Source organism: Coregonus clupeaformis, chromosome 3 (assembly GCF_020615455.1).
Source record: "Coregonus clupeaformis isolate EN_2021a chromosome 3, ASM2061545v1, whole genome shotgun sequence".
NCBI classification, from domain to species: Eukaryota; Metazoa; Chordata; class Actinopteri; order Salmoniformes; family Salmonidae; genus Coregonus; species Coregonus clupeaformis.
Genome location: NC_059194.1, coordinates 34,427,991 through 34,453,880, shown reverse-complemented (window position 1 = coordinate 34,453,880; position 25,890 = coordinate 34,427,991). Strand labels below are relative to the sequence as shown.

General features: G+C 43.6%; 1 protein-coding gene across 1 annotated transcript in view; it reads left to right on the top strand.

Annotated features, from left to right (window-relative positions):
- LOC121545505 (AF4/FMR2 family member 2) overlaps positions 1–25,890 on the top strand; it is a 200,930-nt gene that overhangs the window by 98,349 nt on the left and 76,691 nt on the right. The window contains exons 6-8 of the mRNA XM_045206605.1: positions 9,929–10,015; positions 11,068–11,104; positions 11,338–11,392. Of these exons, the coding sequence (XP_045062540.1) occupies positions 9,929–10,015; positions 11,068–11,104; positions 11,338–11,392 (179 nt within the window). The remainder of the gene's footprint in view (positions 1–9,928; positions 10,016–11,067; positions 11,105–11,337; positions 11,393–25,890) is intronic.

Here is a 25,890-nt window from a genome sequence, read left to right as displayed (position 1 = left end):
GCATACAACATCTTCACACAGGCCAAAAACCTTTCCCCAAACCCAAACACAGACATCATATTAAACATATACTCATGGTCTACTCTATCAAAAGCCTTCTCTTGATCTAAAGAGACCAATCCAAAGTTCACATTAGACGGCATATCATCGGCAACTCTCCTACCCCGACGCACTCATGCAACATGCAAAAGAAGTCCAGTCCAATTATTCCCCTGAATTTTTTATAAAACTCCACTGGGAGTCCATCGATCCCCGGTGCACGGTCGGGGGGCATCTGGGTTACGGCCTCTGCCAGTTCATGGGATAACAGAGGAATGTCCATTTCATCCCTCTGTGCCAGAGAGAGCTTAGAGAGTTCTGAAAACAAAACCTGTGCACACATAGGATCACACAGTTCTGCCCTATACAACTCAGTATAAAACTCCACAGTCCACTCCCTCATATCCCCCACCACAGAGGTCACCCGCCCATCCGACAGCCGTAGACAATGCATACCCTTGGCTTCACCACTCTGTCTTTCCAAACCAAAGAAGAAGGAGCTGGGAGCATCCATCTCCTTGAGCATGGAGAACCTAGCTCTTACAAGTGCTCCCTTTGCTCTAAACAGGAAAAAACTGCCCAGGTCCCTACGTAAATCAGCTAAATTAGCCTGGAGGCCTACATTGCCTTGCCCCACCAGCTCTACCTCCAATTCACTGATACTACGCTCAAGTTCCCCCAATACTCTCCTAGCCTCTGAGGATGAGAGAGCTGTATACTGTTGATAGAAAAGCCGAATTTGGACTTTTCCCACATCCCACCATTGAATCAGAGACTCATACTCCTCTCTTCGCTGCCCTCACATTTCCCAAAAAGTCTGAAAACCTGAGCAAAATGTGGCATCTTCTAAGAGCTTTACATTAAACTTCCAATAAGATGCCTGCCGAGGCCCTGGTGAAATAGACAGCTGAGCCATGGTTATGTGGTGATCCCAAAAACCCACCGGGAGAATGGTAGCGCCCAACAGCCTATTGCTCTGATTCCTGGACATGTAAAACCGATCGAGTCGGGCTGCACTCACCCTAACCCCAAAGACATTCACCCATGTATATTGTCTTGTGTTGGGATGTCTCGTTCTCAAAACATCCATAGGTCAAACTGATCCCTTAAAACCCCCACTGAGCCTGAATGAGGCTCCTCCCCATTTCTGTCTTTCATCAAATCCATCGTACAGTTCCAGTCCCCGCCGACCACCAGCGTCTCCTCAGGCGCTACCTGTGAGAGTTCCTGGCTAAGACACCCAAACAGACGCCCCCTCGCTCTCCCTGTGTTAGGCGCATACACATTTATAAGGACAAAACCCCTGTTGTGAATTTCTGCTTTTACTACAAGCAGTCTACCCCTACACACCTCCTTCGAGGAGCACATTTTTACGGCCAGACCTGGTGCAAAAAAGACTGCTACCCCTGCACTAACATTTGTTCCATGGCTCAGCACACTTGCCCTTTTCCACCAGAGCCCCCAATCGACTTCATTCACCACATCACTATGCGTTCCTGCAGAAACAACACCTGTACCTTTTTTTGTTTTACATATTCACCCAACAGACTCCCGCATCTCTGGCGCCATTTATATTACCCGAAGAGTTTCCATAAGAAGTGGCAGAAAAGCCAGCAAAGAAAGAGACCAATAGCAAAGCTCAAAAAGCCCCAGTGCCAGAAGAAAACAATTAATCTAAACAGCATCTGAAGGTAGACCCTTACACATGGTTGTGACCCACTTCCTCAACCTAAAACGTTGCCTGGGTGAGAGTACACCATGCCCCTAATTTTTCATAGCGTGTTGTACTGATCTTACAAACTTTCCCGGATCGCAAAAAACAGCTTAACCTTCTTTTTCCCTTTAGTCTCATTCATGAACCTTGACAGTTCCCTCACCGTGTACTTTGACCGCTCTGCCTGACTGGCTGTCAGCTCTGGACCCATTGAGGAGGAGTCTGAAAAGAAAGCCTCCTCATCTTCCTCTTCCTCAGACTCACCTTCCTCCTCATTTCCATCTCCCATCCTGACCATCTGCCCTTTCTCTCTAGTCGGGGCCTTCCCCCCAGCACCACGCAAAGGTTCCTTGGTGCCTTTGACCACACCAGCCTCTCCCCTCCCACCTCCTTTCTTCTCCCCCTTTTTCTCTTCCACCTGACACCCTCCTCCACCCCACTTAGTCGCTTATCCTTCCCCACTATACTCTCCTCATCCACTAGCATAACCTGACTAGGCCAAGCCGCATACAGTGGGGAAACAAAGTATTTAGTCAGCCACCAATTGTGCAAGTTCTCCCACTTAAAAAGATGAGAGAGGCCTGTAATTTTCATCATAGGTACACGTCATCTATGACAGACAAATTGAGGAGAAAAAATCCAGAAAATCACATTGTAGGATTTTTAATGAATTTATTTGCAAATTATGGTGGAAAATAAGTATTTGATCACCTACAAACAAGCAAGATTTCTGGCTCTCACAGACCTGTAACTTCTTCTTTAAGAGGCTCCTCTGTCCTCCACTCATTACCTGTATTAATGGCACCTGTTTGAACTTGTTATCAGTATAAAAGACACCTGTCCACAACCTCAAACAGTCACACTCCAAACTCCACTATGGCCAAGACCAAAGAGCTGTCAAAGGACACCAGAAAATTGTAGACCTGCACCAGGCTGGGAAGACTGAATCTGCAATAGGTAAGCAGCTTGGTTTGAAGAAATCAACTGTGGGAGCAATTATTAGGAAATGGAAGACATACAAGACCACTGATAATCTCCCTCGATCTGGGGCTCCACGCAAGATCTCACCCCGTGGGGTCAAAATGATCACAAGAACGGTGAGCAAAAATCCCAGAACCACACGGGGGGACCTAGTGAATGACCTGCAGAGAGCTGGGACCAAAGTAACAAAGCCTACCATCAGTAACACACTACGCCGCCAGGGACTCAAATCCTGCAGTGCCAGACGTGTCCCCCTGCTTAAGCCAGTACATGTCCAGGCCCGTCTGAAGATTGCTAGAGTGCATTTGGATGATCCAGAAGAGGATTGGGAGAATGTCATATGGTCAGATGAAACCAAAATAGAACTTTTTGATAAAGACTCAACTCGTCGTGTTTGGAGGACAAAGAATGCTGAGTTGCATCCAAAGAACACCATACCTACTGTGAAGCATGGGGGTGGAAACATCATGCTTTGGGGCTGTTTTTCTGCAAAGGGATCAGGACGACTGATCCGTGTAAAGGAAAGAATGAATGGGGCCATGTATCGTGAGATTTTGAGTGAAAACCTCCTTCCATCAGCAAGGGCATTGAAGATGAAACGTGGCTGGGTCTTTCAGCATGACAATGATCCCAAACACATCGCCCGGGCAACAAAGGAGTGGCTTCGTAAGAAGCATTTCAAGGTCCTGGAGTGGCCTAGCCAGTCTCCAGATCTCAACCCCATAGAAAATCTTTGGAGGGAGTTGAAAGTCTGTGTTGCCCAGCGACAGCCCCAAAACATCACTGCTCTAGAGGAGATCTGCATTGAGGAATGGGCCAAAATACCAGCAACAGTGTGTGAAAACCTTGTGAAGACTTACAGAAAACGTTTGACCTGTGTCATTGCCAACAAAGGGTATATAACAAAGTATTGAGTAACTTTTGTTATTGACCAAATACTTATTTTCCACCATAATTTGCAAATAAATTCATTAAAAATCCTACAATGTGATTTTCTGGAAAAAAAATTCTCATTTTGTCTGTCATAGTTGACGTGTACCTATGATGAAAATTACAGGCCTCTCTCATCTTTTTAAGTGGGAGAACTTGCACAATTGGTGGCTGACTAAATACTTTTTTTCACCACTGTATACACCACCATCCATAACACCACTAGACACAGCCTCAGCTACACCACCATCCATAGCATGACTAGACCCAGCCTCATCTACAACACCATCTCTAGCATGACTAGGCCCATCCTCATCTACACCACCATCCATAGCATGACTAGACCCAGCCTCACCTACACCACCATCTATAGCATGACTAGACCCAGCCTCATCTATGCCACCATCTATAGCATGACTAGGCCCAGCCTCTGCTGCCTGCGTCTCATGGCCTCCTGCACGTTGACCTCGATTTCCCCCACTGGTGCTTGTACCCTCCCCTTGTCTACGGCCTTTATGTGGGCACGCAAAGCTCTTATGCCCCAAATCCCCACACTCAAAGCACCGTAGACTATATGTGCTGGCAAACCTCATGTAGAGCCCCTCCCCATGCCTTACTTTAAAATGCACATTTAACCATTGTTATTCAGAAACATGAACACTTGCCTCCGGAACGAAACAGCATGCTTAACGGCATATGCCTGAAAACCTGCCGACAGTACACGAAAACCCCTAGCAAACTTATCAAAACGACTCAGCTCTTTCCTGACTTGATCATCCATAATAAACAGAGACAAATTTGCAACTACCACCCTAGTCAAAGTGGTCGAAAGAGGAGAAATAGGCATCAACAAACTGCTTACAAATATTCCACTAACAATGAGCCTACCCACCAAATGTACTATTTTCATGAACACAACCACAGCTTTATTCATTCTTGATGCGGAATGTATAAATTCAGCTCCTACCTGTTCACCGACCACGAACAGAACCTCCTCCACCTTAATTCCATTCTCAGGAACACACCTGAATCCATGCCGTAATGACAGCGTCTCCTACGCGCTAGGCTGCGAAGCCATCGCGCACACCAGACCGTTCAAACCCCAGGAAACTAAAACACCTTCCTCTTCCTCCCTAACTTTGGAAAAAAAACTGTGGGTACTGCTAAAACAAACAGTGCATTAACCATCCACCATAGAAAATAAAAATTGAAAGAAAAGACCAAGGAAAGAAACAAGAATATAAGTTAGGACAGAGCCCTCCACATAACCTCTCAAACTCCAAAAAAAACTCCCAGCATTCATTGGGAGAGCAAAAGAGTGAGAGAGTGAGAGAGAGGGAGAGAGGGAGAGAGGGAGAGAGGGAGAGGGAGAGAGAGAGAGAGAGAGAGAGAGAGAGAGAGAGAGAGAGAGAGAGAGAGAGAGAGAGAGAGAGAGAGAGAGAGAGAGAGAGGAGGCCAAGCCAACGTTTACAAGGAAATTAACTCTATAAACCAGAAGAATTATAAACAACAGACCTCAATAAATGACCTGATCCCCAAACTTGGCTCTCAACACACACAGACTTTCCTTTCCTCATCTTATTGAGATGTAGTTAAAACATGTCATGAAGTCAACAGGGTCACTGTGTTACTCTGGGGAATTTGGGATGGCGTGATGGAGGGATAGAGAGTGGTGTGAAATAAATGAAAAGGCTTGTGATGGTTAGATAGAGAGATGTTGTCCATTTGCATCTTTATCTCTGTGGCTGACAGTTCAACAGTAGATCATACACCTGTGTGATGGGTCTGTCTGAGTGCATTAATAGGAGCAGTTGATCTGTTGAACCACATGACATTAGAGACAAGTGCATACTGTACTGTAGGCTACACCACAGACTTTATAACACCACAGGACAATAATAGTAACCCAGACTCAGATTGTGATTGGACATTCCTCAGAGATTTAAAGAAAGACTCAAAACAATTCATCCCTAGACCAAAGAGTTTTAGAAGATGGTCGGCTTAGAATTTTATTCTAGTGTGTATTTATTTAAACACACATAGGTTTAACCAATGATCTGTCTTGTCGTCACAGGGGTGCAAGACTAAACAGTTGGTGATACTTGCTCAGCTTTATTTGGATAGCCCTGTTTGGTTTGGGAGCCATGCTCGGCTGCTTTTAATACATTTAATTTGGACCTCAAACCCTTGCGAGGGTACAGCAAGCTCCCCAGTGCCCTCACTGCATCTCACACAAATTAATGGATCGTGTCTGTTTCCCAGAAGGCAGTAATATTGATGTTCTTGGGGGGAAAATAAGGTTAAAAGGAACTTAGTGACATTTCTAAGTATGTGAGATTGTAATATTATTAGCCAAGAATGTTGTTGTTTACTTCCAGACATGGATAGTGGGTTTGATAACTGCTACTCTGACAAATGCGTTCAACCACACAGCGAAAACCAATTGCTTATGTTGTCTTGATCTTCATAGGGATATCCAAGTACACAGTTTTCATTTGATACTCTAGATCATAAGATTTATTTGACACATTATGCTACTCTGAAACGTGAGTATCTGTATTCGGCACAAGTTCAGTCTGACAGCTAAAGGCAGAGGTGTTTATTTTCATTTGACCCTCCCAAGTTCAAAACAGACCTAAATCAGATTGTGCCATCATGTTATTTTAAGTGTTGTGTGAGACAGAGTGTATGGACTGTATTTAATAAATTAGGAGAAAGCTCAATTGATGTGTGTGTGTATGAATGAAGTGAAAGCAGGTTTTTAGAAATGTTTGCAAATGTATACAAAATAAAAAACCATTTCCATTGATCATCCTTGAGATATTTTTACAACTTGATTGGACATGATTGGTAAATTCCACCTGTGGTAAATTCAATTAATTGGACATGATTTGGAAAGGCACACACCTGTCTATATAAGGTCCCACAGTGCAATTGGGGGAGAAGATCCTTGGTCAGGGAGGTGACCAAGAACCCGATGGTCACTCTGACAGAGCTCCAGAGTTCCTCTGTGGAGATGTGAGAACCTTCCAGAAGGACAACCATCTCTGCAGCACTCCACCAATCAGGCCTTTATGGTAGAGTGGTCAGACGGAAGCTACTCCTCAGTAAAAGGCACATGACAGCCCGCTTGGAGTTTGCCAAAAGGCACCAAAAGGACTCTCAGACCATGAGAAACAAGATTCTCTGGTCTGATGAAACCAAGATTGAACTCTTTCGGTTGAATGCCAAGCGTCACGTCTGTAGGAAACCTTGCAACATCCCTACGGTGAAGCATGGTGGTGGCAGTATCATGCTGTGGGAATGTTTTTAAGCAGCAGGGACTGGGAGACTAGTCAGGATCGAGGGAAAGATGAACAGAGCAAAGTAAACAGAGGTAATTGATGAAAACCTGCTCCAGAGCACTCAGGACCTCAGACTGGGGTGAAGGTTCACCTTCCAACAGGACAACAACCCTAAGCACACAGCCAAGACAACGCAGGAGTGGCTTCGGAACAAGTCTCTGAATGTCCTTGAGTGGCCCAGCCAGAGCCCGGACTTGAACCCGATCAAACATCTCTGGAGAGACCTGACAGAGCTAGAGAGGATCTGCAGAGAAGAATGGGAGAAACTCCCCAAATACAGGTGTGCCAAGCTTGTAATGTCATACCCAAGAAGACGTGAGGCTGTAATCGCTGCCAAAGGTGTTTCAACAAAGTACTGAGTAAATGATCTGAATACTTATGTAAATGTAATATTAACTTTTTTATTATGGGGTATTGTGTGTAGATTGATGAGGGAAAAAAACGATTTAATCCATTTTAGAATAAGGCTGTAACGTAACAAAATGTGGAAAGAGTTAAGGGGTCTGAATACTTTCCGAATGCACTGTATGTACAGTATGCATGCAGTGTGTGTGTCAAGCTGTGATCTTGGGCATAGTCACTCATATGCTCACTGAAAGACGACACACTCTGCAAGCTCACAACCTATCTCTCTCTGCTTCTGTCACACATACACAGTAGTTTAGTGGAGGGTATATGCATAGATACAACGTATACTCACATATTTTTCAGTGGGCATTGCTTATACTCACTTCTTAATCCCCACAATGGGTATCAAAGTAGTGTAGTGGAGGTATACAACATACCAATTAATAAGGCTGATGGAACAGATCAGAATGTTTAGCTTAAAATGTTGTTAAACTATTATTTCTTCACATTTCAGGCACAGCAATGTGCACACGGTGGTAGGCCTACGCGCAACTGTTCCAAAATGCAATTTGGGGAAAACACTGTTCTATAATGCACACAGCACATACAAGCAGTTTCATGTACAGAGATGGAAATATACATTAGAAATGTAGATATAGGAGAGATCTAAAGATGCAACAACCATCACAGCTTGGTATTATGACTAAGATAATGCCTTTGGCTGCTAGACAATGAAAGAAAGTTTAAAGAAAACCAATAGAACAGGAGAACGCAGATGAGGATGTCCTGGGCCATACGCACTACCCTTTGTAGCGCAAAGTAGTTGCCATACCAAGCGGTGATGCAGCCAGTCAAGATGGTCTCAATGGTGCAGCTGTATAACTTTTTGAGAATCTGAGGGCCCATGCCAAATCTTTCAGCCTCCTGAGGGGGAAGAGGCGTTGTCGTGCCCTCTTCACGACTGTGTTGGTGTGTTTAGACCATGATATATCCTTAGTGATGTTGACACAGAGGAACTTGAAGCTCTCGACCCGTTCTTCTTCAGCCCTATCAATGTGAATGGGGGCATGCTCAGCCTTTCGTTTCCTGTAGTCCACGACCAGCTTCTTTTTGTTCTCCTGATGTGGTTTAAGCATTGTTATGGACTTAGAACATCCAATTTTGTTGTTTTTCTATTACAAAAGTGTGACTTTGAGAGCAAAAACCTGAAAGAAATTAAATAAAATTAGAAACCTGTGAATTTCTGACTCAGTTGACAGCCTCATTTATCTGTTTCGATAGTAGGCTTCTTTTTGTTCTCCTATTAGCCCACTTGCACAGTACAGCTTGGGTTGGCCTGACTGAAAGACCAATATGGGATTTATTACTTTAGGTCAAAATTAGAGTATACCCACTTCTCCAGGCACCACTACACCACACTTGATGATAGTTGATGGAAACAGCGCATTGCTTTTATTTATTTTGTTTTAAGCCTTCCCCAAACCATAGCCCTAGCCTTAACCACACGAAATTAATGCCTAAACTGTTAACGTTTAAGTTGTTTCTGTTTTAACTCTGTAACCACGCGGAATTAACCCTGTAACCATGCAGAATGAATGCGTCAAAAATAGACTACGATATCTTGTTGAGAGCGTTGTGAACTGCTGTAGTATAGTGGTCCGAGTAGCGCTCATTGGCTCCGAGCATCACGAGTTCACGCCCAGTTCTGAGCAGTTGTTTTTATTTTATTTTTCTTGCACCGAGGTAGGCATATATCAACGTTCTCAGGACCTTTTCAAATGTCCGAAATCGAAGTCTATTTCTAGTGATCAGGTTGAGATATGCAGCCAGAGTGTGTGAGTGTAGCTTGTTTTGCATGTTTAGAGAAGGAATGTATAGGAGTGGGTGACATGTACAGTATGTTGGAGTGTGTGTGTTTAGTTACTTATTTTAACCCTTATTTTACCATGTAAGTTGACTGAGAACACATTCTCATTTACAGCATTGACCTGGGGAATAGTTACAGGGGAGAGGAATGAGTCAGTTGGAAGCTGGGGATGATTAGGTGGCCATGATGGTGTGCCAGATTGGGAATTTAGCCAGGACACCGGGGTTAACACCCCTACTCTTACAATAAGTGCAATGGGATCTTTAGTGACCACAGAGAGTCAGGACACCTGTTTAACGTCCCATCCGAAAGACGGCACCCTACACAGGGCAATGTCCCAAACAACTGCCCTGGGGAATTGGGATATTTTTTGACCAGAGGGAAGAGTGCCTCATACTGGCCCTCCAACACCACTTCCAGCAGCATCTGGTCTCCCATCCAGGGACCGACCAGGACCAACCCTGCTTAGCTTCCGAGGCAAGCCAGCAGGGGGTTGGGTGTGTGTGTGTGTGTGTGTGTGTGTGTGTGTGTGTGTGTGTGTGTGTGTGTGTGTGTGTGTGTGTGTGTGTGTGTGTGTGTGTGTGTGTGTGTGTGTGTGTGTGTGTGTGTGTGTGTGTGTGTGTGTGTGTGTGTGTGTGTGTGTGTCTGTGTGTCTGTGTGTCTGTGTGTGTCATATGTCTGATTTGAATACTGTCTGCCCTACAGGAGATGACCCACTCCTGGCCTCCTCCCCTGACTGCCATCCACACTCCAGGCAAGGCTGAGCAGACCAAGTTCCCTATTCCCTCCAAGGTGAGTCCTATAGTATGGCTTACACTGTACTGTTCATTGACAAGCACAGCAATAATACTTCTTCAACTATGTTATAAGTGCTAGTAATACTGACACTAGTTAATACCATTATCACAATGACAGAGATGTATGCATTCTGAATGGTTACTGTCCTTGTCAAGAGAGCAATTTCCTACTGTCACTTATTTGTTTGGTAAGCAGTAATCACGTTATCCATGTGTCAGTCGGAAGGGAAAACAAATCAAGTAAAAGGGGATGTATTAAATTGGACCCAGGGCTGTCATCCTAGTGAGAGCCTGTCAAGTTCTGTCACAGTAAAGGACCAGTGAGATACCCATGGCACCAGAGAGAGAAGGAGAGAGAGAGAGGGAGTGAGAAAGAGAGAGCGTGGGACCCAGCAAGAGACAGAGAGGAGAGACAGCAAAGAGCCTCTGCTATTGGCCAGATAGCTATAGGACTTCATTTGTCTGGCTACATGTGCCCGCAGGATGGACTTTTTGAGGACAAACTCCTGTCAGCACTTCAGCTGCACTGTAATAGAGTGTGATTTAGCTATAGGATAATCCAGTGTCCTTCAGACCATTCATCCTCTCCTCCACTAACTCCCGGGGTATGTCTCTCCTAGCGTTCACTTCCTCTCCTCTCTACCGTCGTTCCCTAGCCTCAAATCCCCCGACGCCTAATTTTGCAGCTAAAGCCCTCTTATTTGTGTCTTAATAGGACATGGTCTGAATCTCATAGCTTGACCCGGCTGACATTCCTAATAATAAGCCTGTGTCTACAAATCCTGATTTAATGGTGCCATCTTTTAACTAAGACATTTTCCTGTCTAGTTTAGTCCACGCACCACACTCTGAAACATGAGTTGTGTCCTCTGTCTAATTGTATTAGTGTAAAATCAATTAAGTCCATCAGATGAGCTATTTCCCTCCCATTTGTTCTCCTGTATCACCTCAGTGTGTGCTAATGTATTTGATGCACTCTTGTCTTCTTTCTCTCTCTCTCTCTCTCTCTCTCTCTCTCTCTCTCTCTCTCTCTCTCTCTCTGCTTAGGAGTCACAACACTTACCCTCAGGATACGCTGGACAAAGTAAGTCTGCTTTACATTTTTCCTACACACACATTTCGATTTAGTCAGTCTAAAATGATGTAAATAGATGGAAGGCCATTATGCCATGAAACAACTGGAGCCCTGTCCATTTAGGGAGAAATGTTATGCTGTGTGACATATTGCAACAAAAGCTAAATTGATAATAAGCTAGCTGTTGGTCAGGGTTTAATCAAAACCAGCACTCTGACATTTAAATGTAAATTATTTTGCAGAGCGGTGCAATGTTCCCGGTAACAAGCCTGCAACCAAGTCTGTACCACAGAAGTCGTGAGTATTCATTTGATTAATTATTTTGAAAAAGCTTTGGGGGATAAATGCCGCCATGGTTTCAGCTTTGTTCCCTTGCAAAACAAGTCCCTGTGAAAAAAGCCTGCAGAATTCCCAGCTGAGAGGAGTGTTCTTCACAAACAAACAGAGCAGTTGGCATTCTCTCTCTCTGTTAACCCCTACCCTCCTTGGCATCTCCCTTGCTCCCCTGCACTCCTCAACAGCACAGCACTGACAACATTGCCTGTCTCCCCTAGTCACGCAAGACCTGGCCTACACTCAGTTTAGTTAGTGTCAAACACAGGCCTAGTGAAGTGCTGACGATAGGGTTGCAAAGCTACCGGTAATTTACTAAAGTTACCGTAATCGTCAGTGATTTTGGTAATTAATAGAAAATCTATGGCAACCTATCGTAACTTTGGTAATTTATACTTGATTTTTTTTTAAATATATATTCATGTATAGCAATTATTTTTTTGATCTGTTTCCATATTGTCCATGAATTTCTAGTAGATAAACCATATGGTTCAAGATAAAATAGCCTAATTAATGAAAAAAGCATCTAATCAACAATGCTATTATTTTTAATTACCTCTGCAACTCGTCCAACTATTTACTTTTTTCACAACTGCCACCAGTTTGATGGCAAAACTTTGACAACAAATACATATTGACATAGTAAAATAAATAAAAGTGTGTAAAACAAAATATAAAGGATATTTCATGGATATTTCATGCTGAAATTCTCAAATTAAACACCAATGGTATTCACTAAGTTGATGTTTTACAGCTTTGTCATTCTATTTTTTGTTGTTGTCTTATTCAAATATTTAATATAGAGAGAGGGCAAAAGATAATTACAAACATATGTGATAATCTGAAGTACCCAAAAGGACCACTAGATGTCTTGTGATAGATTACATAAAATCCTCTTGAAGATACCACAATTCTGATAGTTTACTGGTAAACTTAGAAAATGTCCAGTAGTATAACTAACTCCCCCTTTGGAACCCTAGCTGACTAAGGATGTGCTTTATAGGGGTTTGGATTTTTTTGCGTTACAGAGAGGCATCATATTGTGAGCAGTTTGTCAACAAGATGTACAGAGAATGTGTAGCTAAGATGTGCTTTTCATTACAAATGTGGTGTTTGGACACCAGTAGCTTGAATTTATTTGAGCTCTCTTGAGTAAAATAGCATGATGATCAGACATCAAAATGGATTTATATAATAAACAGAGTAAACAAATGAAATATAAATATATATTTTTTTAGGGGGTAAATCAGCTTTAACATTTCAGATAGATTGTAACTTCCATCAATGTAATTGTCTGCATCACTTCCAATCCCCTATATGTTTTTTTCTCTCGCAAATATATATATATATATATATATATATATATATATATACATACATACATACATACATACATACATACATACATACATATACATACATACATGCATATACAGTGGGGAGAACAAGTATTTGATACACTGCCAATTTTGCAGGTTTTCCAACTTCCAAAGCATGTAGAGGTCTGTAATTTTTATCAAAGGTACACTTTAACTGTGAGAGACGGAATCTAAAAAAATCCAGAAAATCCAGAAAATCACATTGTATGATTTTTAAGTAATTAATTTGCATTTTATTGCATGACATAAGTATTTGATCACCTACCAACCAGTAAGAATTCTGGCTCTCACAGACCTGTTAGTTTTTCTTTAAGTAGCCCTCCTGTTCTCCACTCATTACCTGTATTAACTGCACCTGTTTGAACTCGTGACCTGTATAAAAGACACCTGTCCACACACTCAATCAAACAGACTCCAACCTCTCCACAATGGCCAGGACCAGAGAGCTGTGTAAGGACATCAGGGACAAAATTGTAGACCTGCACAAGGCTGGGATGGGCTACAGGACAATAGGCAAGCAGCTTGGTGAGAAGGCAACAACTGTTGGCGCAATTATTAGAAAATGGAAGAAGTTCAAGATGACGGTCAATCACCCTCGTTCTGGGGCTCCATGCAAGATCTCACCTCGTGGGGCATCAATGAACAGCTAATCATGGCTACCCAGACTATTTGCACTGCCCCCCCACCCCCCCACCCCATCTTTTTTGTTTGTTTTATTCTACTTTTTTATTAAAAATAAATGCACTGTTGGTTAAGGTCTGTAAGTAAGCATTTCACAGTAATGATGAGTACAACCCCAAGAACACCATCCCAACCGTGAAGCATGGAGGTGGAAACATCATTCTTTGGGGATGCTTTTCTGCAAAGGGGACAGGACGACTGCACCGTATTGAGGGGAGGATGGATGGGGCCATGTATCGCGAGATCTTGGCCAACAACCTCTTTCGCTCAGTAAGAGCATTGAAGATGGGTCGTGGCTGGGTCTTCCAGCATGACAACGACCCGAAACACACAGCTAGGGCAACTAAGGAGTGGCTCCGTAAGAAGCATCTCAAGGTCCTGGAGTGGCCTAGCCAGTCTCCAGACCTGTACCCAATAGAAAATCTTTGGAGGGAGCTGAAAGTCCGTATTGCCCAGCGACAGCCCCGAAACCTGAAGTATCTGGAGAAGGTCTGAATGGAGGAGTGGGCCAAAATCCCTGCTGCAGTGTGTGCAAACCTGGTCAAGACCTACAGGAAACGTATGATCTCTGTAATTGCAAACAAAGGTTTCTGTACCAAATATTAAGTTATGCTTTTCTGATGTATCAAATACTTATGTCATGCAATAAAATGCAAATTAATTACTTTAAAATCATACAATGTGTTTTTCTGGATTTTTGTTTTAGATTCCGTCTCTCGCAGTTGAAGTGTACCTATGATAAAAATTACAGACCTCTACATGCTTTATAAGTAGGAAAACCTGCAAAATTGGCAGTGTATCAAATACTTGTTCTCCCCACTGTATATACATACATATATACATATACACATACATATACACACACACATATATACATACATACATATATTCATACAGTGGGGGAAAAAAGTATTTAGTCAGCCACCAATTGTGCAAGTTCTCCCACTTAAAAAGATGAGAGAGGCCTGTAATTTTCATCATAGGTACACGTCAACTATGACAGACAAAATGAGAAAAAAAATCCTGAAAATCACATTGTAGGATTTTTTATGAATTTATTTGCAAATTATGGTGGAAAATAAGTATTTGGTCAATAACAAAAGTTTCTCAATACTTTGTTATATACCCTTTGTTGGCAATGACACAGGTCAAATGTTTTCTGTAAGTCTTCACAAGGTTTTCACACACTGTTGCTGGTATTTTGGCCCATTCCTCCATGCAGATCTCCTCTAGAGCAGTGATGTTTTGGGGCTGTCGCTGGGCAACACGGACTTTCAACTCCCTCCAAAGATTTTCTATGGGGTTGAGATCTGGAGACTGGCTAGGCCACTCCAGGACCTTGAAATGCTTCTTACGAAGCCACTCCTTCGTTGCCCGGGCGGTGTGTTTGGGATCATTGTCATGCTGAAAGACCCAGCCACGTTTCATCTTCAATGCCCTTGCTGATGGAAGGAGGTTTTCACTCAAAATCTCACGATACATGGCCCCATTCATTCTTTCCTTTACACGGATCAGTCGTCCTGGTCCCTTTGCAGAAAAACAGCCCCAAAGCATGATGTTTCCACCCCCATGCTTCACAGTAGGTATGGTGTTCTTTGGATGCAACTCAGCATTCTTTGTCCTCCAAACACGACGAGTTGAGTTTTTACCAAAAAGTTCTATTTTGTTTTCATGTGACCATATGACATTCTCCCAATCCTCTTCTGGATCATCCAAATGCACTCTAGCAAACTTCAGACGGGCCTGGACATGTACTGGCTTAAGCAGGGGGACACGTCTTGCACTGCAGGATTTGAGTCCCTGGCGGCGTAGTGTGTTACTGATGGTAGGCTTTGTTACTTTGGTCCTAGCTCTCTGCAGGTCATTCACTAGGTCCCCCGTGTGGTTCTGGGATTTTTGCTCACCGTTCTTGTGATCATTTTGACCCCACAGGGTGAGATCTTGCGTGGAGCCCCAGATCGAGGGAGATTATCAGTGGTCTTGTATGTCTTCCATTTCCTAATAATTGCTCCCACAGTTGATTTCTTCAAACCAAGCTGCTTACCTATTGCAGATTCAGTCTTCCCAGCCTGGTACAGGTCTACAATTTTGTTTCTGGTGTCCTTTGACAGCTCTTTGGTCTTGGCCATAGTGGAGTTTGGAGTGTGACTGTTTGATGTTGTGGACAGGTGTCTTTTATACTGATAACAAGTTCAAACAGGTGCCATTAATACAGGTAACGAGTGGAGGACAGAGGAGCCTCTTAAAGAAGAAGTTACAGGTCTGTGAGAGCCAGAAATCTTGCTTGTTTGTAGGTGACCAAATACTTATTTTCCACCATAATTTGCAAATAAATTCATTAAAAATCCTACAATGTGTTTTTCTGGATTTTTTCCCCTCAATTTGTCTGTCATAGCTGACGTGTACCTATGATGAAAAGTACAGGCCTCTCTCATCTTTTTAAGTGGGAGAACTTGCACAATTGGTGTCTGACTAAATACTTTTTTTCCCCACTGTACATCCATACACACACATACATATCCTTTTAAAAATTATATTTCCCTTCATTACTTTCCAACCCCACCACCCCTTCCCCAATTGGAGTAAACTCGTGAACAACAACGCTTAGGCCTCTACTTCCAGCCCATACATACTATATACATTTTATGGACACAGTCAAATTCTACAATAATTATATTTTGTTTGTATTTACTCCTGAACTTCCTCCAATCATTTTCATGATGTCCATCTGGTTTGCTTCTATATGCCATATTTTTCTAACTGTGTTCTTTCACAAAAGCTCTCAACCTATAACCTATATACTTATTATGGACACAGTATGCTTTACATTAGTTGTTATTAGTTGTTGCTATTAGTCCCATCCTTCAGCTCCATTCAACACCTCCCATCTATCTCTTAACACCATCCAATAGTGATGTTTCTTGCTGCAAGGCAAGTGTTCTATATTTCTGAATGCTCTCCAATGTTGCACAGTAGGACCTTTTGTGTCGCTCAATGACACAGCTCTTATTGGAGAAGTCTTCAATGATTTAACCAGACCAAATGTTCAGAGCCCAAGGAAAGAGCATTTGTGTCAATACCAGCTTTGTCTGGCGGAGCTAAATGCATTGACTTCAGATCAAGCAGTGTCTCTTTCTTTCCCTGCTACAAACACAGGAAATGCAGTATAAGCACAAGTGAGTGGCAGTATTAGCTTTTGTATTAAAACACACTTACCGCGGTAGCTGTTAAATGTCTGTGTTGTGCTATGGTGCTCAGAGCCTTTATTGCTCTGTATAAACATGTATACATTATATCCCAGCTACAGTGCCAATACTTCCCTCTGTCCCTGTGTGCGCGCAAATGAGACAAAATAAGTAGAAATGCAGAGATGCTTTAAGATGAGATAAGTGAGATCATGAATCTCTTTGAATTTCAAAAGGACAGCATCTGGGAAAATAAAATAAAAACAATTAGGAGAAAGAGGGGCTCATTTGTAGCAGATCTGGTCTTCCAGGGAGGTACCCTGTCTGTATGTGACAGCTGTCAGTTAACTTAGTGCAGTGTTCCATGGACTTCTTACATAGTACATATGGACCATCATCCAAAATCATGAAATAAAGATGTCTCTTTTTGACTGACCACCTCGATTCGGTCTTATGTAGCAAAATTTGAAATTTTGTTTTTTACATTGGATAAAAGTAGAGACTCAGAGCTACAAAATGGTACAGTGGGGAAAAAAAGTATTTAGTCAGCCAACAATTGTGCAAGTTCTCCCACTTAAAAAGATGAGAGAGGCCTGTAATTTTCATCATAGGTACACGTCAACTATGACAGACAAATTGAGAAAAGAAAATCCAGAAAATCACATTGTGGGATTTTTAATGAATTTATTTGCAAATTATGGTGGAAAATAAGTATTTGGTCACCTACAAACAAGCAAGATTTCTGGCTCTCACAGACCTGTAACTTCTTCTTTAAGAGGCTCCTCTGTCCTCCACTCGTTACCTGTATTAATGGCACCTGTTTGAACTTGTTATCAGTATAAAAGACACCTGTCCACAACCTCAAACAGTCACATTCCAAACTCCACTATGGTCAAGACCAAAGAGCTGTCAAAGGACACTAGAAACAAAATTGTAGACCTGCACCAGGCTGGGAAGACTGAATCTGCAATAGGTAAGCAGCTTGGTTTGAATAAATCAACTGTGGGAGCAATTATTAGGAAATGGAAGACATACAAGACCACTGATAATCTCCCTCGATCTGGGGCTCCACGCAAGATCTCACCCCGTGGGGTCAAAATGATCACAAGAACGGTGAGCAAAATCCCAGAACCACACGGGGGGACCTAGTGAATGACCTGCAGAGAGCTGGGACCAAAGTAACAAAGCCTACCATCAGTAACACACTATGCCGCCAGGGACTCAAATCCTGCAGTGCAAGACGTGTCCCCCTGCTTAAGCCAGTACATGTCCAGGCCCGTCTGAAGTTTGCTAGAGTGCATTTGGATGATCCAGAAGAGGATTGGGAGAATGTCATATGGTCAGATGAAACCAAAATATAACTTTTTGGTAAAAACTCAACTTGTCGTGTTTGGAGTACAAAGAATGCTGAGTTGCATCCAAAGAACACCATACCTACTGTGAAGCATGGGGGTGGAAACATCATGCTTTGGGGCTGTTTTTCTGCAAAGGGACCAGGACGACTGATCCGTGTAAAGGAAAGAATGAATGGGGCCATGTATCGTGAGATTTTGAGTGAAAACCTCCTTCCATCAGCAAGGGCATTGAAGATGAAACGTGGCTGGGTCTTTCAGCATGACAATGATCCCAAACACAACGCCCGGGCAACGAAGGAGTGGCTTCGTAAGAAGCATTTCAAGGTCCTGGAGTGGCCTAGCCAGTCTCCAGATCTCAACCCCATAGAAAATCTTTGGAGGGATTTGAAAGTCCGTGTTGCCCAGTGACAGCCCCAAAACATCACTGCTCTAGAGGAGATCTGCATGGAGGAATGGGCCAAAACAGTGTGTGAAAACCTTGTGAAGACTTACAGAAAACGTTTGACCTGTGTCATTGCCAACAAAGGGTATATAACAAAGTATTGAGAAACTTTTGTTATTGACCAAATACTTATTTTCCACCATCATTTGCAAATAAATTCATTAAAAATCCTACAATGTGATTTTCTGGATTTTTTTTTCTCATTTTGTCTGTCATAGTTGACGTGTACCTATGATGAAAATTACAGGCCTCTCTCATCTTTTTAAGTGGGAGAACTTGCACAATTGGTGGCTGACTAAATACTTTTTTTCCCCACTGTATATCATACACTGCAGTTGAGGACCAATGGGAAAGTAATTCTGCTTTGAAAGTTGATCAACTTGTAACCCCACTTTTGAGAAAATGGCCCCTGTAGAGCTCTTCTTTGTCTACACCTATTCAGCATCGTTCACACCATCTTAAGCCTTAGCCCCACCCATCTCTTTAAGGATTCGCATGTGAGGCCATGTGCTAAACAGAGTGAGTAAGGTAGTGTAGTAAACAACCAAATTTCAAGATTAAAAGTGGTGAAAGTATTAGCCTACATTAAGGAAAAACAATAAGGAATACACTTTATCAATCCTTGGCCTATATCCTAATCTGACTTTGGTGCAGGTCATGTTGTTCTTCACATTACCGTCTCTGGTAAACACACACTATATGCACAGGATACAGAAGGTGTAAAGGGAAAATGGTTACTTGTGTATTTGCATAGTAGCAATATCAAAAATAGAAAGTGTCCAGATAAAAATATTTTATAAATATTTTATAATTATTAGATGATGCTTATCCAGACACTAGGGGTGTGCCGAGTAGTCAGACAAAACAAGTATCGTAACGGATATGGGTAATTTTATGGATTCGATTATGATCAGATTATTTTTTGTAATTATCTGTGATCGTAAAAAAAAAAAGTGAAAGAAATGCTATAACCCCCCCCCCCAGCCACAGCTAGCTAAGTGGATGGGTCACTATTGTCTAGATATGTACACATGTTCATGAAATACAATAGATGGCCGTAATCACCCCCAGACACACCTGGCTAACTTGATGGGTCATTTAATCATCTGGAAAAGTGGAGTCTTTTGTTTAGACATGTAGCTAGCTAGCTAGCTAAACAGTGAACCATAATCCCACCCATACTACTAGCAATACAAACTGATTGATGATCTCACATGTCTAATTGTTTATGTTTAGTGTGTCATGAGATCAGTTTTTGGCATCACTGATATGATGAGAAGTTGAAAATATCAGTTTCATAGCTGTCAGTGTGGTCACGGTAGAATTCTCATGAAGTCATTGTAATCACAATGCAATCATGTGCCAGTATTTTCATGGTCACCGAGGAGCCAGGACACAAAGTATGCAATGACCTCAACATACTTAAATGATAATGCTTTATTCTGCACGCTTCATAAACAACATCCCTGCATGCTGAAGTAACACGAAGTTCTTGTAGTATGAAGAAGCAAACCCTGTGGGAGCAAAGCAACAAACATGTTTTTTTTTGCTTCCATCTGATTGGCTCCTGGTGATGGCTCTGCGATTCACAGTATTTATATCACATGGGTCTCCAGACCTAAATAAAGTCAAGAAGTCATCAAAGTGGAAGAGAGGCTGCTTGCGTGCCTGGGAAAGGTTGCCTGTGGCCTGCAGGGCTGCCATGGCAGAAGGCTGAGGCTCCAGACTCTAATGAGGCCTTGTGTTTGGACCCGAACTGCATCACAGCCCCCTCCGGCGCTCCTAGTCACACAACACCCCTCCCTCTGACCACCTCTCGCCATTACTTACACAAACACACACACACAGACACAAATGCACACACACACACACACTGCCATGGCAACAACCACTGCTCAAATCACAGTTTTAACAAAGGCCCCTCGTAAAAATGCTTTTCTTCAGAAATGTTCTTTGAAGGATAATAACGTTTGTTCTACCCTCACTATGCATTTACTGTGTCCTTCCACACTAAGGTAATATAGTATCATCACAACCCACAGATATAATTGCTGTGACCATGCTATCAGAATAGCATTGAATAAGGTATTGAGGAGGGACCTGAGTGTTACTTACAGTAAGTAGAGCTCTCTACTGTAAGTTGTTTGGATGCCTCCGTACTGTATCTGTTCTTGGTACTATCGCTCTAAAGATAAATATTTGCAAGGAATTCATGACCACCGAATGTATATATTCAAGTGCCTTTAATGGTGAGGTGAATGCTTGTTATATGCGACTAAGAGAGGGGAGTTTGAAAAAAGCAGTAGTCATATGTTTCCTACGTGGCTGAAATAAATGCAGAGAACAGAGTGGAGCCTCTCAGGCAGGTAGAGGAGACGAAGGAAAGGCATCCATCACAAGCGTCAACATAGCCTCTTGATGTGACACTCCAGTCAGCTCTCTCTCTCAAGCTCTCGGAAATTAGAGTGGTAGATGGCTCAGGGCCAATCTAAATAATCCATCGCTTAGAAAAAGAGAGGCTTCAGAGTACGGCTGGGGCCCTGTGTGTGTGTGTGTGTAGAGGGACCAGAGAGATCCCCTACTCTAAATCAGAGGCAGGCCTGGCAGAAAGCTGGAAGGAGGGAGCAGCAAAGGAGAGGAGAGGAGAGGAGAGGAGAGGAGATGAGAGGAGAGGAGAGGAGAGGGGGATTCATGATGCTTTCCCTCTGATCGCTGTAGCTCTCACCGGATCTCTGTTTCCAGCTCATTCCCACTCATGTTCCCCGTTCATAGTATACACAGTAATTTCTTCAGTACAGTATAGTCCCATTCCATATGCATTTAAACATACAATATTCTCTTGTTACGTGGCCCTTTATCTCATATTCACTTATTCTTATGCATCCTATGCTTCAGACTCCACACACACACACACACACACACACACACACACACACACACACACACACGGCATGGGTAGTGATGTTGGGAGTGTTGATGGCCCTCTCTCAGCTGACTGGCTCCTCAGACGACTGCTCTAAGTGACTGATCTGGAACAAAGCAGTGTCTCAGGGCAGGAGACAGGAGCACAGCGGATGACAGGCACTTTGCATGTGAGCTCTAGACACACACACACACAAACACGCACACAAGGAAACACACACACGGAAAAACACACACACGTCTCCTAGGGTAATGCACAGCATATTTATTTACTTCCATCTGTCCAAGTGCATTTCCGTGTACCTCGGAACTGATTGACACAATAACGTAGAGATGGATTGAATATTTAAAAGCACACTCGTTTTAAGGCCCCCACAGTTACAGTTGCAGGCTTTCGCTCCGGAGGGAATAGAGAATAGGAAAGGCTGGCGAAAAGTTATCTTATACCTCTAAGGGGGAACGTAACAAGACTAATGTATCTCCCCTCCCCTCTGCCTCCCCTTCCTCTCCTTGTCTAACACAGCATCAGGGAATCACCACAACCAGTGCATTACCCAGAATTAACCCTGTCATCATCACAACCACCCACATACACAACAGTAGAATACAGCATCTAAAATTAACCCTCTCCTTCATTTATTTCTCTCTCACTATGACAGTACAGCTCGACAGTGACAGAGCTGTCGCTGTAGGGGATATTAGAGTCAGTTACTGTATGTCCCCTCTGACACAGACAAGTACCTGATACCTCTGAGATGATGCTGTCTCTCGCTGTGTCTGTCTCCTGGCACAGTACCATGGAGTTAGTTACCAGGTACCAGGGACGTGGAAGGATAGAGGCTCAGGGGTCAGTCATCCACCGGTGAAGTGCCACATCCCCGGGGGTGCACAGTACAACACTCCTCCCTTCCCCCTCTTCCACCTCTGAGGAGGGTGGCCCGCCCTCCCAGGGTCCCCAGCTGCCTGGTGAGTGGTGACATGCCTCCCTAGCGCTCAAGAAGAGACAGGAGAGAGGTGTTGCTATTGTGGCGCTTCCAGCCCACCTAGCTAAATGGGAAGGAGCGGGGGTATATACGCTTAACAAAGTTGACCTCTGCCGTCAAACTGAAAACACAGAGGGTCACACTTAAATGCCCGTCTAGCAGCCCTTTTGCTCCATTTAAAAATAACTTGAGAGCATGCAGGGGAATAATAACAGTAATACAGTGGGCAGTAGGGGGAGGGAGGGTTACTGCAATACCCAAGAGAGGGGTCTTGTTGATGAGTGCAATTATGTATCAGTGACACATTGACATGTACTACAGTCAGTGATAAACAGTTTGATTCTGTGTTCAGGAGAAATGTCAACATCAGAACATTGGTGATTAGATATGTTTAGAATGTTTTTCTGTAGTGCCTCTGACAACCGGCATTTACCACATTTATACGATTTACTGAGAAAGTATTTTGGCGGTTTCTTTTATTTTCTCAACAGCTTGTCACGTCAGTCAGACATGCTCAAGACACATATCATTTTAATAAGGTAATGCAATAGCATTTCCTTCAGCCATATAGGCACTCTTGATATACAGATGACCTAATATGAAGTACAGTTGAAGTCGGAAGTCTATATACACCTTAGCCAAATACATTTAAACTCAGTTTTTCACAATTCCTGACATTTAATCCTAGTAAAAATTCCCTGTTTTAGGTCAGTTAGGATCACCACTTTATTTTAAGAATGTGAAATGTCAGAATAATAGTAGAGAGAATGATTTATTTCAGCTTTTATTTCTTTCATCACATTCCCAGTGGGTCAGAAGTTTACATACACTCAATTAGTATTTGGTAGCATTGCCTTTAAATAGTTTAACTTGGGTCAAACGTTTCGGGTAGCATTCCACAAGCTTCCCACAATAAGTTGGTTGAAGTTTGGCCCATTCCTCCTGACAGAGCTGATAAAACTGAGTCAGGTTTGTAGGCATCCTTGCTCGTACATGCTTTTTCAGTTCTGCCCACAAACTTTCTATAGGATTGAGGTCAGGGCTTTGTGATGGCCACTCCAATACCTTGACTTTGTTGTCCTTAAGCAATTTTGCCACAACTTTGGAAGTATGCTTGGGGTCATTGTCCATTTGGAAGACCCATTTGCGACCAAGCTTTAACTTCCTGACTGATATCTTGAGATGTTGCTTCAATATATCCACATAATTTTCCTTCCTCATGATGCCATCTATATTGTGAAGTGCACCAGTCCCTCCTGCAGCAAAGCACCCCCACAGCATGATGCTGCCACCCCCGTGCTTCACAGGTTGGGATGGTGTTCTTCGGCTTGCAACCCTTCCCCCTTTTCCCTCCAAACACAATGATGGTCATTATGGCCAAAAAGTTCAATTTTTGTTTCATCAGACCAGAGGACATTTCTCCAAAAAGTACGATCTTTGTCCACATGTGCAGTTGCAAACCGTAGTGTCACGACCCGGTGCGAGAAACAGTCACTAATAATTGTCAGAACCCAGAAGATGAGGCAGACACAGCTGTACTAGAGATGGTACAAAATCTTCAGGCAAAGAAACTAAATCCACAATGTCCAAAAAATAAAGCCAAGAGGCACAAAGAGGAAAACCTCCAAAAAACAAAAGAAACTCCACAAAGTGGTAAAAAACAGCAGGGAAAAACAAACCTCAAAAGACTACTCAAACAAAACACAAGAACTAAACCAGAGAACCTCTGGAAAATCCCACCAGAGAAATATCTATATAAAACAAGGCTTGGGCTGGGGCTGGGTGCTAACTTACAAACACTGAGCAAGGAACTGAGGAACACACAGGGTATAAATACTAACAAGGGAATGACCTACAGGTGCAAACAATAATTAGAGCAAGAAAAACAAAAGGTACAAAAAAGGTGCAATGGGGACATCTAGTGACCAAAACCCGAACAGTCATGGCCAAAACCTGACAGAATCCCCCTCCTAGGAACGGCTCCTGACGTTCCTACCAGCCTTCTCAGGGTGGAGGGCCCTGAACTGACGAATGAGGTCAGGGTCCAGTATGTCCTTGGCAGGAACCCAGGAGCGCTCCTCGGGACCGTAGCCTTCCCAGTCCACCAGATACTGCCAGGACCGCTGCACCCGGGCGGGAATCCAGTATCCGGTGGACGGTATAAGCCGACTGGCCACCGATGACACGGGCCGGAGGGGGGAGGTCTGCCTGCCGGGATAAGGGGAGAAAAAACAACAGGTTTTAATAAAGAAATGTGAAATGTTGGATTGATCTTAAGTGATCTGGGTAAGTGCAGGCGAAAAGTAACGGGATTGACTCTCCTGGCAATCTTAAAGGGACCGATGAACCTCTGGGACAGCTTGCGAGACTCCACCCGTAGTGGTAGGTTCTTAGTTGAGAGCCATACTCTCTGGCCGGGGTACAGGGTAGGACCGGGACGGCGACCTCTGTTGGCTTGTCGTTGGTACTGCTGAGAGGAACGCAGAAGATTAAGACGTGCCTTCTTCCACGTAAGCCGACAGCGTCTGATGAACCTCGAGGCTGAAGGCACTCTGACTTCTGCCTCCTGGTCCGGGAACAATAGAGGCGCATAGCCAAACTGACACTCATGCGGGGACATACCAGTGGAGGAGGAGCACAAGGTGTTGTGCGCGTACTCGGCCCAAACAATGAAGGATGACCAAGTGGACGGGTTGTTGGAAACCATGCATCTGAGGGTGGTTTCCAGCTCCTGATTCATCCTCTCAGTTTGGCCATTGGACTCGGATGGTACCCTGAAGATAAACTGGCCGTGGCCCCCTATGAGTTGGCAGAAGGCCTTCCAAAACCTTGAGGCGAACTGGGGACCTCTGTCGGAAACCATATCTTGCGGAATCCCAAAGACTCGGAACACATGGTTAATCACCAACTCAGCTGTTCCCTTGGCAGAAGGTAATTTGGTCAAAGGAACAAACCTGGCCGCCTTAGAAAACCTGTCGATGATGACTAGGATCGTAGTATTACCATGGGACGGAGGAAGGCCAGTAATAAAGTCCAACGAGATATGGGACCAGGGTCGGTGGGGAATAGATAGAGGGTGAAGGAGTCCTTGAGGGCGGAGGTGAGAAGATTTGCCCTGGCAGCACACGGAACAGGCCTTGATGAAAGTGGCAACGTCTTCTTTTATGGTGGGCCACCAGAACTTACGCTGGATGAACTCCAAGGTGCGGCCTACGCCCGGGTGACAGGTGAGGCGAGAGGAGTGCCCCCACCGAAGGACTTGGGACCTTGCTGCCTTGGGAACAAACAACCGATTAGCAGGACCTCCTCCAGGGCCCGGTTCGATGGCTTGAGCTTGTTTCACGGTATCCTCCACTTGCCACGAGATCGGAGCCACGATCTTAGCGGCTGGAAGGACAGTCATGTCAGTATCTTCTCGAATGGCAGGAGAGTAGATTCGTGACAAGGCGTCCGGTTTAAGATTCTTCGACCCGGGTCTATAGGTGAGGATAAACTGAAATCGGCTGAAGAAAAGA